We start from the raw sequence: 17,742 nt of genomic DNA on the forward strand, positions 1-17,742 counted from the left end.
TGTTCCTGGTTTCGTTCGCCCAAGGACCTCACAGGCGGCCTCTTGGATCTGGTTCGCTACACTGCGCCATAGGTCAGCCACCGGCTGGTCGGGATCGACACTCAGATGATCTAGGGCTATCTTCAGTTGATTTTTGTTATCGTTTAATCGCCACCACTTGATATGGGCTGGTCCGGTCGTGCGCACTCGTCGATGTTGCCCAATGTCCAGCCGCAAGTCTATGACGAGGGGACGATGTTGTGGGGCGACGTTGTCGGATGGTAAAACTTTTACATCGACCACGAGCTTAAAGTCTCGCCTGCGTATCATCCAGTAGTCGATTTGGGACGCACGTGTACCGCTGGCGTACGTGAGCAGATGTGATCGCCTCTTCTTGAAGAACGTATTCGCTACGGCAAGATCGTGTGCTTCCGCGAAGTCAAGAATTCTAATCCCATCATTATTGCGGGCTCCGTGCCCGCATCCGCCATGTTGATGTTCATAACCGTCGCGTGATAATCCAACGTGGCCATTCAGATCACCCCCAATCACCAGGTGTTCATCAGGTCCCACCGATCGGATGTGGTCATCCAGCTGATCCCAAAACTCTTCCTTGATGTCATCGGGGCAGCCCGTTTGCGGAGCGTAGCAACTGATGACCCTGAGGGTGGTTTCACTGGCACTGATATTGATGGACATTATACGATCGGAGATGCGGGTGACTTCGACAACGTTGTCACACAGATTGCTCTTGACGATGATACCGACGCCGTTTTGGTTAGTCCGTATGCCGTTGTAGTACAGCTTGTATCCTTCCCCGATCTCCTTGGCCTTGGCTCCTTTCCATTTCGTCTCTTGGACGCATGCTATGTCGACACGGCGTGTTTTCAGGGCGGATGCCAGTTCTCGACTTCTTCCAGTCATTGTACCGATGTTGATAGTAGCTAGTCGAATTTGGACTCGCTTCTTTAGCCCGCTCCGTCCATTAGCGGGGAGCCTTCGCATATTTCTCACGCCGTTCGGGCGAGGACGACGCGCGTCGCTTGCGGGGGACGCCCTAACCTTACAATCCAAAGTTTGATTCGACATTGCATATTTATGCGACCGAGAATACTTCGACCGACGCGTCGCTCCGTCTGACGTCGAAGACCTTCATCGTTGGTTGGATATCCAGCCGGCACCGCGAGGAGGTGATGATAGGATTTTGCCAGCCAAAGGTCCTCCTATCCGCTACCGCATCAATAATCGACTTTCGATTTCTGAAATAAGAGCGATCAACGCCCATATATTCGTTTCCCTCTAACTTCATTCCTCAGTACCACGGTCAGTCATTCAGTGTTTAAAGTCCTCAGTACCACTTTTGCCTTACACGATATTACGCTAGTATTCCTATTTTCTCCGCATTTTAAAGCATATTTTATTTCCAGGAATCGGAACTGGAACTTTCTTAGGAAATATGCGGCCAAGACGCCTCCTAATACTAGTTTACAAAATCTCCTTCTAATATCTGTTCCTAGATTCAGAATCTCAAACGGGATATTATCCAACCCCACCACTTGCCCATGTTTCATATCAGGAAAGGCTCTCTCAGTTTCAGCGTTTAAGAACTCTGGCACAGGAATATGCTCCTCCACTACACTATCCTCCCCTACTAATGATAAACGAAGATATCGTATTGGTATCGAAAAACTTGTAGTACTTTGTTAATTAATCATGGGCAATATGATATCTTCGTTTCAGTGGCGGCTCGTGAGTCAAATGCTGGGAGGGGCACACTCCACCGGAGGGGGGGGGGGGGGTCAAAATGTTTGAATATTTTGTGTAATTTAGTGAGTTTTTTTAAGGCAATTTAGAGACCATTATGACTCACTAATACACAAAACAATCACTAAAACTAAAACACTAACAATCACTAACTCGATTAACTCAACTACAAATGGGCCAATTTACATTAAAAACAATTTACACATAATAATTCAACTGGTCACCAAAACAAGGTATTCTGCAACACTGCAACACCAAGATTATACGGCCGCCGGGCGGCGCGGCGACGTCAACTCACTCGTTCTGCGCATGCTCGGGCTGCGTCCCAAGACTTCCATAAGGCACAAGCTTAGACGCGTCATAGCACCAGCAGCCCCCACCACTCCCACTCGTCACATAAATGCATGGTGATGGATTGGGACGTTCCAGCGCCCCATGGCTACAAATATGAACTTCTCGGGCTATTTTTGCGTTTTTCCTACATTTTCGATGTATCTGATTGGAAAAACGCTTTGGTTAATTAGATATATGATTATATTTAAATGGGTATTTCATTTTTTATTTCCTTTTTTAAATCTTTGGGAGGGGCGGCGTCCCAGAGTCCTTATGGGCAAGCCGCCACTGCTTATGTTGTTGTTCCACGACATCTCTCCTAAGAAAGTTTACTTTATCTTCCTCTACGTTCACTCTTCCCGCCCTGTTCCTGATGGCAAACGCAACACACGTCCTCCAAATATTCCTTACATCTACTCAGAATCTCGTCTCGCTCGGTTACCATCCTTACGTTTTTCCATACCAAACACGGTTCCAAAGCACATGAAAACAATTAATAGTACACAGCGCACTTCAAAGTTTCACACTGATTTTCGTTCTAATTTCAACAGGTCCGCGCTAATTACACTGTTCTGCCAAAACAAAAGTTAAAAAAATGCCCGGCTACAATTTAGGGTGTTTCTAGCTAATTTTGGGTCGCTGAATCCGAAAATGACCTCCGTTTTTTTCTATCACCTCCATTTTTACGAGCAACCCCTAAATTAGGGAAAACAACCTCGTATCTAAACTTATCGCTTTTCAAGGGACTTTTACTAATGTCATCTGCTTCATATTGAAAAAACTTACGTTTTAAGGCTATCAGGGTCACAAAAGAGACAAACTTGACTGGGGTTGAAAACATTTAGGGGGTGAAAGTTGAAAAAAAAACTATAAAAAACATTGAAATAACCATTTTTCTTCGCTTTTATTGCATTTGATATGGTAGCTAATAGAAAAGTTTTTAAGAGATGAATACACTGTTCACCCCCACATTTTGTAAAGGATTAATATAACATAAATTATAAGAGGGGAAGGGGTAGAGGAGGGGGTATAGGAGGTGGTATAAAGAGCTGCCAAAAAATCTGGACACAAATCAGATTTGTCAAAATATTATTGTAACAGCGTTCCGGGGCTCATTATTTGAATTCTTTGTCCTCCTTACTTTTAAAGTAAGAGCTGAGACCTTTGCATTAAATACATTGGAGAACGTTGAGAAATACATTGTAAATATATTGGGAATAATTGGGAAATACACTGTAAAAGTTACTCACCACCACACACGAACGTATCTGTGGATGTAACAGTAATAGGATATCACGCTAAGTGCTTCTTACACGTAATGAATAGTTAATTTTTTCGATAAACTAGTTTAATTGCCCCTACAATTTATAATGGCAGTTTTAAGTTTCTTTTGCAAACGGATTAGCACGCTATTTTGTAGTTTAAAGCCCTTACATCCCTCCTGCGTTCACCGTGTTCTTCCACTGTGCCTTGAATGATCTCTTTCAGCAGTACCGGCCTGCGAACGTTATGATCCTGTAAGGGGGCGGCTCGGCTGCGTTGTCACTTCGGCGTCGACTCTACTCAGTTCATTTTATCTCTGCGGGTGAGCTGGTGTGGCCAAAGCCCGCGGAGATAAGTGGAGGGAAAGTTTCTCGAAATGTGACTTTGCTTTTGCCAATCACCAAACAGTAGGCGTGGCTTCAGTGAGTCGCTCTCAGACCTCCGCCGAGTGAACATTCTGCTCGTGGAGCTGTGTTGCTAAACCTCACGTATTCTCCTTGCATGTGACTGAGTATGCCTTCCATCAACGGTGCCTCATTCAGCGCGGTAGCTGACAATGTCATGGGCTTCTGTGAAAGGATTATCCCCAATGCCTTCCAAATGAGTAGGCATATTGTCTCGGCGCCGGGGCCAAAATACCTGTGGCCACCTATGACTCACACGTTTTCAGTGACAAAGAAGGGCGGCTACGTAAGTTGGCAATGTTAAGTTCGCTCCTCCTCTCTGTCTCAGTACTACCCCTCCCCTATCAGCGAAGTCATCCGAGAGCAAAAAAAGTATTCCGAGAGTGTCCGGGTTCTCAAGAAAGCTCACCCGCAGACATAAAGTGAATAGACTATAGTGACTAAAAATGTTTCGCCTCTGTAGGGGTAAAGTATTTTAACAGGAGCGTACCTCATTTACCTGCAAGTTCCTAGGAAGCAGTTTTTTTATTTCTCGCACATTAAGGGAGAAATTATAATCCAAAGTTTATGTACAATTCCTCACAAATCATAGGAGATAAAGTATTCATTCCCACGCCTCACTTTAGTCTCCTGACAATATTCTGGAGGTTGTTGCCGCAGGTCAGCAGGTACCTATTTTTTACATCCTCCTGACTAACAGGCTAATTGAAAGATTTGCAAATTGGCCAATCAACTGGATATAAAACGACCAAGATTTTTTTGTGTGCAAGTAGCTACAACGGAGTGTTCGTATGGGTCAGGGTTGGGCGATGAATGATTCTACGGTGAAACGTAACATCTTTCGATATTGTAATGCCTAACTCAAACTTTTTATGTTGAGCATTTAGGAAAGAGATTTGAACTGATAAATTTATAAATGAGTATATCAATGAGTATAACAATTCATTCATATTACAGCTAGCATTGATGTACTACAATCCTCCATTTCTCCCAATCTCAACAAGGCTGTTGATTGTGATTGTCTTACGTGATTGAGTTTATGTATCCAAAGGCATCTACTTTTCTTTCATTACAACAGTTGCAACCATACGTAAACATGCATTGTAAACATGCATTATAAACATGCACAAAAGCGGAAATGCCGTTACCTGAATCTGATGTAATTAGTAAATTACTACATTGATAGTTGTACAGCAATCAAATACAGTTGTATTTATACAGTGAAACCTGTATTCAGCGACTATCGACGTTTCCAGTGAAAAACAGTTGTTATGAGAGGGTTGGTCGGTTGAGAGGGATGGCTAAATTTGTTTTGTCATTTAAAACACGTAATTTCAAAGGACTACGTTGTAAGATTGAAATAGGAAACGGAAAAACTATTGGGATGACGAATCGTTAAAGGTATAAAGTGCCGAGATTATTTGAATATTTTCATTGATTAACCGGCAATTTCCTTCGTTGGGGTCGTTAGTCGGAGAGGTATTTAAATAGGGCAATTAAATATCATACGCATTCAGGCACTTCCCTCAGTGTCGTGAAACAATTGTCTTTAAGAGAGGTGGTCGCGTAATAGGAATGGTCGTTGAGAGAGATTTCCCTGTAGCATAAATTATCAAAGTTACAATGTTTTCGAATGAGGATTTTTTTTTTCGTTTCGATTTTCAAATGTTTTTTGAAGAACAAGAACCTACACTGACGTCATAATCTCCGATTGCATAGGTTAAATTTACTCTTGCTATGAATAGCATGACTACAAAAATAGCATGCGCTTGTCGAACAAACAATTTAGGTAATTATTTTATTGCTTTTTTATGGCAATTTTATTCCATCACGCGACGAATCAATTTTCTTTGGAGTCCTTTTATTCGTCTTCGGTAATTTGGTATCCTTGGTTGTCAAGGCTTCCCATAGTGTGCGCAATATCACGACAGCAAAACTTAATTTTTGCTGGTAACAAAAAGACAAAGCGAATATAAACAAAGCTTGCAGTAGCAGGCAGTTAATGTCGATAGGTTTACTTAGGTCAACATATGAAGATGATGTCAACCGCTCGTTTCAGTGCAAGATCCGAAGTAGTGTTACCATGTAAATTGTTGTAGGTGATTGAGTGCGAGATATTAAGGAAGTTTAATAAAAATTAAACTTTAAGTTTGGAATTTGTAACTGGTCCATATATTTTTATTTTACTGTGGTTTCCTTAAGGCTGGAAGGCGATACTTGGTGGAACTTGGTGACAGGAAACATAATGAAGACACACTTTTGTATGTTCCGCAGGAGTTTTAATTAATTACCGACCCAGGTATCGACAGTACACTACGTCATTATCAAGGTGAATATCAATATTCACCTTGATAATGACGTAGTATTTTGACGTATATTGATATTCACCTTGATAATGACGTAGTGTGCTGTCGAAACCTGGGCCGGTAATTAATTAAAACTTCTGTGGAACATACAAAAGTGTGTCTTCATTATGTTTCCTACCGTGGTTTCGACAAACTCTGTCATTTTCGAGGTAGAATGAAACATAATGAGAGCTAATGTACCTAATTTTTGGAGGTGGAGGGGGTGATTATAAATTGATAGACAAAATCACCCCCCACCACCGCCAAATTGTAAAAATTACCTCGCATTGTGATTATTTCTACCTTGAAAATGACAGTTTGTGGAAACCTGGGAAGGTATATAAATATACAGATTTTTTCCGTCATTATGTTACTTTTACATGGTTGCATAAAATATTGCCATTAAAGTGATATGTACGATTAAGTTTTGTGTTCCTGATATTTCTTTTGCCTTCGCATCGAAAAATTGTCTCAATATTCTAATGGGGAATCAACTGGTTCTCTAATGACCAATTCTCGAAGATTACGACAATGGCGAGCCAAAATTTATCATAAATGAAGAGGAGGCCAAATGTCGAAGATTTTTTTTTAAAACTCAATATCTATCTAACTTTACCGAATCCATGCCATAAATAGGGATTTTGGCGCTGAGTAGGCGACCCATTTTCTTGCTTCCCTAACGGGCCCAACTCCGAAAATACCTTCGCCATAAATTTCGCGCTTCTCGTGAAACTTTTGTGCATGCTCTACCTTCCCGTCTTTTTTTTCGCGTCTAACTGAACCTCTCCTACCAGAAACTTTGAGTGAAATTTACGACCAATTCACACCTAAAGATCTTTATTCATCCTCAACAGATTTGAGCTTGAGCTCAACGCAATTATGTCTGGCTCCCTTTCCAATTCAGGGAGACGTCGAGCCGTTTACTCGACGCTTTCGAGTCGCTACTCAATGTTTTGTTTCGGTGTATCTTATCTGATTTGTGAGGAAGTCCAAGATTTATCGCCTCGGAAAGATCACTGCTTTGACCGTGACATTTCATGAAACTATGAATTATAATGGCCCTCATTTTTGGAAATTGGGAAAAAATTTACATTTTTCAACTCGAGAATCTGGAACGCTTACATCTACTCGAATCACACAATACTTGACCTTACACTAGTTCCAGAATGCTGGCAAGTAAATAATTTCCAGGACGAATCCGAGAATGCCCATAAAGCTCATTGGCCTGGTGCGAAGGCCGAAATGAACTCCACCAATACAATCCGAAAGGAGAATCAAAATCATACAATGGTAGATGTACTTTTCAGTGGAAAAGGTTTGTTTTTGGGTGGCGTTCCAAAACACTTGGTAATTCCAGGACCATAGCGTCACACTTGGTGGGCGCTATCGTTGTTTATTGCGTCAGTATTGCGTCTGCGCCAGGCGATTGCTCTTCAGGTAATCTCCCCTCACTAACTTCCCATCAGCGATTGCTTCCCAACAACCACTCACTTTCCTCAATCGCCCTGCCAAGCGGACTACGCACTACGCAGAGGAGAAGCCCAGTCCGTCACGGAGAAGCTTGAGTGTGGTCACCACTTTGGGAGCATTTATATTCAGTTTACAAAAATGTCCACGGCGCGGAGATGAGGTGAGAGCGATCTATGAACTCTCGATATATACCACTCATATAAAATTTACAATACGCGAGGAATACCACTGAAAAGTTATGATATCAGAAAAATGGCCAATACTAGAGATCGCATCATCAAGAATATACATTTCGGTGAACACCCCTAATTAAAGATAATTTCTTCCAGATATTAGGAAAGCCGTGCCCATTAGCGACTCCAGTGGCGACTTTTGTAAACCCATTTAAATGCGCGGTGAGTGACGACATATTTTTTGGAAGACTGGAGAATCATCTATTGAAATATTCGTGCGCTATTCTATGAAGTTCGGAGCCTCAATGTGGAAGAGAGAAACAGCGAGGACAGCGCTTCCGAGAGAGGAAGAGATCGGTTCAGCAGCGACAGAGGAATAATACATCCACCTCTTGACCGCCGACGCTTCACCATGAATTCAGGTAACGGGCGTGTTAAGTGACGAGGACATAAAAGAACTGGGCTCCCATGTGCACTCACAGGGGGCGCGGCGTAGCCAGGACGATGTGTTGGGGAGGACGGGTGCACGACCTGGGGAGTAATGGGGGTGTTCGAACCCCCTCTTCGTACCCTTCTCTTCAAAAACTGCTATCCTTAAGGAATCTTCTGACACTTCTGATTGTAGTCCACGTATTTTTAATATGTTTGGTCGCTGTTGTGCTATTTGTTGTCCACGCCGAGTATTGGTGGAATAGAATACATTTTTTAATATGTTAATATTTGTTTTGCTAAAATTAATTGGTTTGGGGTGGGGGCACGTACTCCCTGTGCTATCTCCTGGCTACGCCACTGTGCACTCATGTCCCATTTGTTTCGGGTTTCAAAAGTTTCATTTCGGAAAAAAAAAACATTTTTGCTCCTAACAATGGAGAACAGTAGATATGAGTGTTTAGATCAGCTAACCAAGAAAGGTACTCAAATGCCCCACAAGATCGGGTTCAAACTTTGCAGTGCGACAGAAAACGAAATTTTAATAGAAGATTATATCCCTCATAAATATTACATACAGGATTCTCAACTCCCGCAATTCCATTGATTTCCACCGCCACAAATAGTGGCGCTCCAGTCGCAAGGATGCATACACGTCAGTATAGGTATTAGCCCGCAAGAGATATCCTACGCGGCGAATTTAATTGTTTATTGCTATTAAGTTCAATTATACAACCAATAGTTTAAACAAAACAGCATTTAAAATTTTTCAATTGAAATGTGTTCCCTTCATAACGATGTGTAAACATGTGTGGCGGGGAGTGTTAGGACACGAGTCATAAACAAATAAAAAGGAATTCCTCATACGAAGTTCTGACGAGCATTTATTAAAGTCCTTTATCGCTCGGGGGGAAAGTGGCTATTATTCTAAGGTATTCGAAGGGATTTATTTGTTTTCTTCTGTCCTTCCAGTCTATATGTCTTTCTCAGAAGACTTAATAAGATATTCCATCTGACCCTATAAAATTGCTTTTCATCATCAATAAAACGCACACAATTCTCACGATTCAGCTCTAATACCTTTCCAGGACAACATCCTCATACATCCAATAGCATCTCTCTTTCTTCTGCCCTTTCGGAAACCGAACCTCGGTCTTCCTGTAAGCTTTCTTTTATTGTGTTTCTCATTCTTTGTAATATCACTTTAGTTATAACTTTACCCACATGTGAGATCAGGCTAATGGTTCTACAGTGATTGCATTCTTGTGCATTACATATCTTTGGTATCGGCACCATTATTTTTTTTGAACAGATCTTCTGGCCACTACCCTACATCATTTATTTTACTAACCAGATCCGAGACTCGATCCAACTCTTTATTCTGTACAGCCTTTCGAGTCGCTGCAGGTATTTGGTCCACGCCGACTGCCTATTATACTTCATCCGTTTAACTACCATTTCTATCTCCCATTTCATTACTTCAGGGCCTCTATTGTCCCCCTCCTCATTCACATCATTCTTCAGTTATATTTTTCTTCTTCTATTTTTTGTGCTGTAGAGTTCATTCCTCATATATTATCTTCACATCCTCGGTATCTGTTGTAACTCTTCTACACTTATCTCTCATACCTTTTTTTGAAATAGTTCTCGGTTTTCTCATAGCCAACCTTCTTACTATTTTGAACATTGCCTCCTCCTTTCCTTCTTTTTCTAGCTTTTGAATGACATGGAACCGTTTCTTCATCCGCTCTTCTCGAGCTTTGTCCAGAGTTTCCGTCAGTTCATTGTCAATTTTTCTACATTGCCCCTTTCCTCGTTCAGAATCATCTCCTTTCCATTATCGTCTTTATTCCATTCTTTCCTAAAATTATCCGGCTTTCCCTAGCTTCTTTTCTGTTTACCGTTCAAGAACTGTTGCTATACTTTCCTTCATATCTTTCCACTCTTCTGGAATGCTTTTCCGTCCTTTCTCCTTCTTCAGCTTTTCTTCTAGGACTTTGACAATTTTATTCTTATATTTTTTTAGGGATGGTCGGATCGGATAGGAGGAAGAGTTCTCGGGTTTCCAGCCGGGTCCTAGGGTTTTTTCTGCACCGACGTTTCGAAGGCTAAGTCTAACCATCGTCTTCAGGGTGAATTCATCCTGGAGACGATGGCAGACTTAGCCTTCGAAACGTCGGTGCAGAAAAACCCTTGGACCCGGCTGGAAACCCGAGAACTCTTCCTCCAGTCTATTCGCCGGGAAAACCTTAGATCCTTCGTCAGATCGGATACTTCGGATCCAAATATCCGCGGATATTGCCCTTCATCGGATACTTCGGATCCAAATTCGCTGAAGACATCGGATCTGGATCCGAAATTTTAAATTTATGATTCAGTGAATGCAGCGTCCCATCCGAGGGAGTGGAAAGATTTTCGATTCTACCTTCGCATGCGCCGTTGCACTGCGATGCTTGGCCTACTCATTGGTGTTTTAAGTAAGGTAAACATTTTTATTGACATAAAGGGACATTGACATCATGTGCGTGGACTGTGAGGTGAAACTATCGCGAGGAAGTGGAAAATCCACCTCACCCCAACTGAAGCATTTGCGGGTGAAGCACAAGTCAGTATGCGATGAGAAAGTGATAAAATTCTGGGGAAACTTACGTGAGGAATATCAAAAATCAGTCAATGGTCTATCCTCAGATTGAAACCTATTTTCATTTCCAAACGCAAGCGTAACAACTTACATCCTGAGCGTGTAAAGGTTTTATCGTTTTTTAAAAAATAACTTGAAAGCTTATAAAAACGATTTTTAATCAGTAAAATTTTTTAGACGTGTATGTAAATCTAAATAGCATTCCTTTGATTGTATTTACCCAAAAGAAACTTGAATAATTACTTCGTTTACAGCAGACAATTGAAAATGCAATAGGATCCGAAAATATCCGAAGATCCGGCTCCGAAAATCAAGGATCCGATCCGGATCCGGGTCCGAAAAAAATCCCGGATCCGTCCATCCCTAATATTTTTCCAACTTCATTCAGTCCCATCTCTTCGTTGATTACTTTTATCTTGTTATACGCTTAAGCCTAGTGATCAGTGATCATATCTATTATCAGAAGATAATGGTATGTGTGTGCATCCGCTCCAGGAAGTATCGGTGCATTCTTGACGCTATTCTTAAATATTTGATTTATCATTATAAAATCTATTTGATAGCAGTTATCACCTGCGCTTTTCCACGTAAGCCTTCTATCGTGTTTCTAAAACAAATCATTTCCTATCTCTTATCTTCGGTTATTGAGAATAGATATCTCTAAAACATATCTTTTGTTAATCGCTCGAGCAGTCTAATCCAAGCCCGTAGCCTAAGAGTCTCTAGCGGCTCCCAACCGAATTCACTTAACATACGAGAAACACTATCTGTAGCTGATTTCGACGAATCTCGCAAATTTCCTTCATTGCATATTAAGTTGGCGGATTAAATTTTTCTCCGCCGGATCCCATTTTCTCGCTGCATGTTCAATGCGTGGCCGGACAAGTGCGAAATAACACCTATCTTTTACTTTTTCATCCGAAAATCTAACCACAACACGTTTGACGAACTCTAGCTTCTTCCGGGCACTGCGAAACATATTTCTTGTATGTGCTCCATGTGCGATAGGTTCGAACTTATCGTAACTCCCAGATATTATGGTTTATTCATTAGTAAATTGGATTTTACGGTTAAATGGAGCGATTTTATTTTAAACTGTTATCATGGGATTCGGAAACAAGATACTAACTGAAAAATTTAGCCATTGCCACTAACTATCTAAGCAATAGAAAAGCCGAGATAATACGTCTCTTTACATCAGAGAAGTAAGCCTAAACGATTGCAAATACGCTATTCTCATTACACTTTGATTTTTGACGGGTTATTATAAGTGCATCATGAGTAGTAAATATGTACAATTATAAGCACAAAAAAATTGGCTAATCAGAGAATAAACAACCATTCCGACGAGGAACAAAGTATTTGTGCATGATCTAATCAAGCTTGAGTCAACTCGAAGGAATTGAGAAATGTCCGCCGTATTCATTTTTCCCGGTATGGTGTATTCAACCAGTTTAAATAAGTTGAAATTTTCTAACGTAAAATAAAATCTTCCACGTACTTGCAAAGTTTAAAGGAATCCGGTCGGCGATAAGACTACGAAATGATGTTTTAATCTTTTTAAAATTGTAATTTTCGGAGACATTGAACGATCGTTTACTTTTAATTTGTGTAATCAGGGGTAGCTATAACAAACTGTTACCCACAGACTGTTTAAAACATTATAGGTATATATAATAATTTTCCGGTCGTCACTATCTCAAATATCCTTCGAGGACAGCACTATATATGGAAATTTAGAATCGGACAGCTTTTTCCCAAAAATACACGAAAAAAATCACTGAAAATATTCCAAGAAAACATGACCACACGTATTAACTTTCTTAGAAAAACAAACGTCCAAATCCAAAGCACCTCCCGAAAAAAATGCGAAATTTACGCCATTTTAATGCCGTAGTATTAGTGGGTGAAGGGAACTTCCTGTTTTCGGATTTTTCTTCCATAACATATCCGCTTCCCCACGTCCCTGCAAAATTTCAACTCTACAACTCTTCTGGAAGTGGTCGGGAATTTGAATGAGTGACGGAATCAGTCACAAAAAGGGGCCAATTACGCTTCCTTGTGGGACACCAGATGTCATTTTAACTGCACCATGACTAAATACGTCAAAAAATATTCTTTTCTTATATCACTGCCTCTGCCAGAACTTCATCTCGCAGGAACTTGCGTATTTGTTTTTCTGTCGGTGCAACTAGTTATTGTAAGCATTATCCAAAACCACAATCTGCTGCTTCAAGTATGGCCATTCTTCTCAGCCTTATTGCCCAATTATTTCTTCCGTATGCTGGCACACCGCATAATAAACTTATCAGAAATTTATTCTTAGTGGCAATACTATTTCTGTAATTATATTCATTAACTTTCCACTTCTATTATTTCTACCACTGCTATTTTGTTTTTTTTTTCGATGTTAATTGAAAACTTCAGTCTTTTTTTGGGTCATCGATTCCAGTGTTTTTATTTTTTAAATGTTCTTAGAATACTTAATTTCCATTTTTAGGGAACTATATTTCTTTATAGTTTTATGTATCTGTTTTACTCATTTTGTTTATGTTTTTTCACTCCAGCAGTTGGGTGAAAGAGTAAAAAGCGAGGCGAAAGTCTCAAAGGGTGTCTAATTTCAAGACTTTGTTTATTTTTATTTCATGCATTATTTGTATTATGAAGAATTAAAATTATAATTATATATAACAGTCCAAACTCGTTCATAATTGTAGGGACAGATGTTCCGGGGTGGTCGGAGGCTCCGGCGACGTCTTCGCCAAACGTGCTGCGTCGCTTCGGCTGGGAGGACCACCTCGTCTTCTCCGTGATGCTCGCCTCGTCCGCACTCATCGGCGTGTTCTTCGCGTGCCACGGCGGAAGGCAGCGCACGGCCGCCGAGTTCCTCGTCGGCGACCGCAAGATGTCCATCTTTCCCATCGCCATGTCACTCACAGCCAGGTATCAGCTCCGAGGAACTTTCTCATTTCCTAAAATAAAATAAAAACGAGCGTGATGCGCCCGCTCCCAGCGGGCTTCCCCCGCTCTTTTCAATGCAGGTCCACAGAGGGATAGGCGCGTTTCTAATTTTAAAATGTAGAAAAAAAAGGCAGGTTCTTATGTACAAATTTAATTGGAATGTTCATGTACAAATTGAGGTCAGAGGACCTCTTTAAATACAACATTGGAAGTAATTACACTATCCTTTGTTAAACGCACATGATGACTCATTCTTACGTATCAACAGGAGACTTGAATGTGGAATCAGCCGCATTTTGATAAAAGTTATTTAAAGAATGCGAGACATTGTTGCAAATGAACAAATGTATCAGTTTGAGCGTCTTTAACGTCAGGAATATTTACTGGTTTTTGGTTTTATATTTTATTTATTTTTATTATTTTTATTTTTTTTGTTTATTTAAAAATCAATTTTAGGAAACAATAGCAATATTTAGGAAGTAAGATATGCCGTCGCATGTTCTATGATAAATTCTGTGCATTTTGGTACCTCATTTGTAGAGTTTGGTTGCGTATAAGTTGAGAAAAAGGTATCTATACAGTGGAAATAATATAGAAGATACTTTGTTCTATTCCACACTATTTTAAATAGTACGACCCGCATATTATGCTATCATCAGATATGCAGAAACCCGGGTCGTACAATTGAAAATAAAGTGCGGAATAGAAAAAAGTATTTTTACTTTATTTTGTGATGAAACAGTTCCACAAAGTAACGCCGGAGGCCGTGTATTAATATTTCTCATTTCCATTTATTTATTTTGATCTCCCACGCCCTCAAAAAATAATTAAAGAGCAACTATTATTGAATGTTCAGGGTGTTTAAAAAGGACTTGAAAACTTTGAAAAATCAAATGCAAACTTGTTCTCAACACACGCCAAAACGTTGTTTGTGGGATTTTCAGCTCACGAGATGCACGCCAGGTCGATTTCGTAGGGCTGTTGACAAAACTTTGTATCACTTGCTCAACGACTTCGTCAGAGGTGCTGGGACAAAGACGATTTCTTATGTTTTACTGAGCAACTCGTTTATACATAATATTAATACCACTCATAAATTCTAGGCCTCTTAGGAGGATCTTTAGCGTACTTGGTACGAAAATTACACTGAACGGTTGTCTCCGGCTTTGATTCTTCACACCAAAGCAAACAACTAGTACGCTCGGATCCTTTGAAGGCAGCCATCTGTAACGTAACTGCCTATTATTATACTGAGCATTACTGATATCCAATCTGAATATCCCAAGTATCTGCATTACTTCATGATAAAGCCCACCTAGGTGGCCCAGCTAGGAATTAAGTCTATGGGGGGTTTTAGGCGTAACTAATACTGGGGAGTTAAAGGTGTGGAATACCCTCCAGGGGAAGCGGAAGGGGCGGGGACCCTCCCTAAGTAAAAGTTTAAGGTAAATGATTCAAAATGGTGAGTTTTACGCTCTTCTGAGGGATATTTTATTATTTTTTTTACATTATTCTATCAGAAATATTAATCCAATTAAGTAAATTATAATAAAAAGTAAATAAATACAAAGTAAGATTAAACTTAAAAATTTCACTGAGCTCTGGGGGGGGGGGGTTACCCCCAAAAACCCCCCTCGCTGCGCCACTGAAGTCCACAACGGTATCAATCCTTTTTCAATCGAGCCATTCATCTCGAAGTTTACACAGGCCCGCTTATTTTATAAAAATACATTCAATATTAGGTGTACAAACAATACAATGCAAACAGGAATAGATATTAATCCCTTATATCAAACTTGCAAGCATTGGAAACGAAATATTTGTTTATAAAAGCGTAAAAATTTGGGCAACGTGACTTGAAGTGCACCTATGGTACTTTTTTGAGGAAAAATCAGGAAAAACACAAGGCAGACAACAGCGAAAAGTATTTTGTAAATGAGCTTTGGATTAAACGGTCTATCTTGGGCTTTTTAATTAATTAAATTATTATACTTAGTTTGGATCATAGAACTCCTCGAACTCGGGTCTTGGTTTATTTTACAGACAGTAACATACACCAACTGCCTTGGTCGTGGTAGTGGCACAGAGATCTGTGGTGCATACTCTGTGGCAGTCTTAGCAAATCTGTTTCGTTGTGTTCATTCGGTTAGCATACTAAGGAAAGCTTCTCGATTGGACAAATACAGCTATGAGCGAACAGAAAGTGTTACATAGCTTTTTAACTAATGAGGATGGGAGCCGCTAGAGAGACTCGGGAGGCAACTAGCAATACTTAGATTGCTTTCGCAATTAAGAATACGTACCTTTCAAAGAGACGCAGAAAACATTACCTTAGAACCTCTCTATATTTATAGGTTAAACAGAAGTGATAATTTAAGAGGGACAGTTTCCCCAACCAATAAAAGACTATAATTAATGCAGGATGGATCTTCGAAGACTATAATTAATGCAGGATGGATCGACACTTTGTGTCATTTTTAAAAGTGTCGAGACCATGGTCGGTTAAGTGTTAAATAAAATAGTGTGGATATTACCATTTGTGTTTTAATCATGGATTTAGCATTATTCCACAAAGTTAAGCCTGAAACAATTTTATACGTATGTTCATTAGTTTCTTTTTGAAAGAATCACGGAAATCAATCGAATAGCACACTGTACAGTGTACACTGTCTTATTTCCCTTGTGATCAGTTTCACTTCAGGGATCATGATGCTGGGTATACCGCTGGAGATCTATCGCTATGGCACGCAGCAGTATCTCATTCTGATTGGCTGCTTAGGCGCCACGGCGACTATCACCTTCCTCTTCATGCCCGTGTTCTACGACCTCAAGCTCACGTCATCGTACGAGGTAAGAAGGATTGTGCGATAGGGAGCACGACAAATGAAAGTTGAGGGGGCAAATATCATTCTGAATATAAACTTTTAACTAGGTACATATTAATGCCTATAATTCCATATTTAGGCACTATATCAGTAAGTTCAATGGGTAAGGGGAGGATTAGCTGTTGTTAACATTGCATTAACATTTTTTCGCATTTCACTTTTTTTACGTTTCATTGTAGCAGTAGCTTCAATGGTGAATTTCTTATTTTTACACCGTTGCTTTATGGAAATGCTAGGACAAAACATACCACACAAATTTTCAACACAGCTGGGCTACATTAAAGCCAACAATGCTTCGGCAATGGTCATAGGGTTGATTTCTGCAACACGACAACGGATGGCAGACTGCGCTATCGGAATCTAAATGTCCACAACACCAGAACCTGGTGTTTACACTATTGTATTAACCCGTGAATACATTGTAGCAGCAGCTTCAACAGTGAATTTCTTTTTTTACACCATTGATTTATGGGAGTACTTGGACCAAAACTTCCCACACAAATTTTCAACACAGTCGGACTACATTAAACATCGGACCCCATTACCTTTTCTCTCCTTCGCTTTTCTAAATAGCAGGAATGCATCCCTGAAATCAAGCAAAAGCAGCATGTAGTAATACTTGATTCCACCGTGAATAACGAAATTTTTAAGAAATGCCAAATTTAAACATTTTTCAGTCGTCACCACTGTCTTGCTCATTTTAACATATGATTAGCCTTTTTTTCTGCGCAAATTGGCCACATTAAAGCAAGGACATAATAATTTTTATAAGATATCTACCATTACATGAATTCAGGTCTTGCTTGTCACACAATGTCATATAATATTCAAGCTTCTTTTAATCGCTTCGGTAAAATATCTTCAAACAACGAGCTGATTAACTACTAACCTGCTCGTCAAAAACATGGTGAATCGCGCATCAAAACTGGAGGACTTATTCGAATATTTAACGCGCGGATCTGTGTAAAAATGCCAATTGATTACTTATTCATGATGACATGTTACTTCTTTTTCCTCGGCAGTATTTAGAGAGAAGATTTGACCAACGGATAAGAATGCTTGGGTCATTTCTCTTCTTCCTCAGTTCGGTAAGCA

General features: G+C 40.2%; 1 protein-coding gene across 1 annotated transcript in view; it reads left to right on the forward strand.

Moving 5' to 3' along the window:
- The first annotated feature begins 7,490 nt into the window (after positions 1 to 7,490).
- LOC124164127 (sodium-coupled monocarboxylate transporter 1-like) overlaps positions 7,491 to 17,742 on the forward strand; it is a 40,753-nt gene continuing 30,501 nt past the window's right edge. Inside the window, exons 1-5 of the mRNA XM_046541310.1 lie at positions 7,491 to 7,718; positions 7,888 to 8,153; positions 13,519 to 13,744; positions 16,453 to 16,612; positions 17,670 to 17,735. Of these exons, the coding sequence (XP_046397266.1) occupies positions 8,144 to 8,153; positions 13,519 to 13,744; positions 16,453 to 16,612; positions 17,670 to 17,735 (462 nt within the window). The 5' untranslated portion in view covers positions 7,491 to 7,718; positions 7,888 to 8,143. The remainder of the gene's footprint in view (positions 7,719 to 7,887; positions 8,154 to 13,518; positions 13,745 to 16,452; positions 16,613 to 17,669; positions 17,736 to 17,742) is intronic.

This window comes from Ischnura elegans, chromosome 8 (genome assembly GCF_921293095.1).
Source record: "Ischnura elegans chromosome 8, ioIscEleg1.1, whole genome shotgun sequence".
NCBI lineage: Eukaryota > Metazoa > Arthropoda > Insecta > Odonata > Coenagrionidae > Ischnura > Ischnura elegans.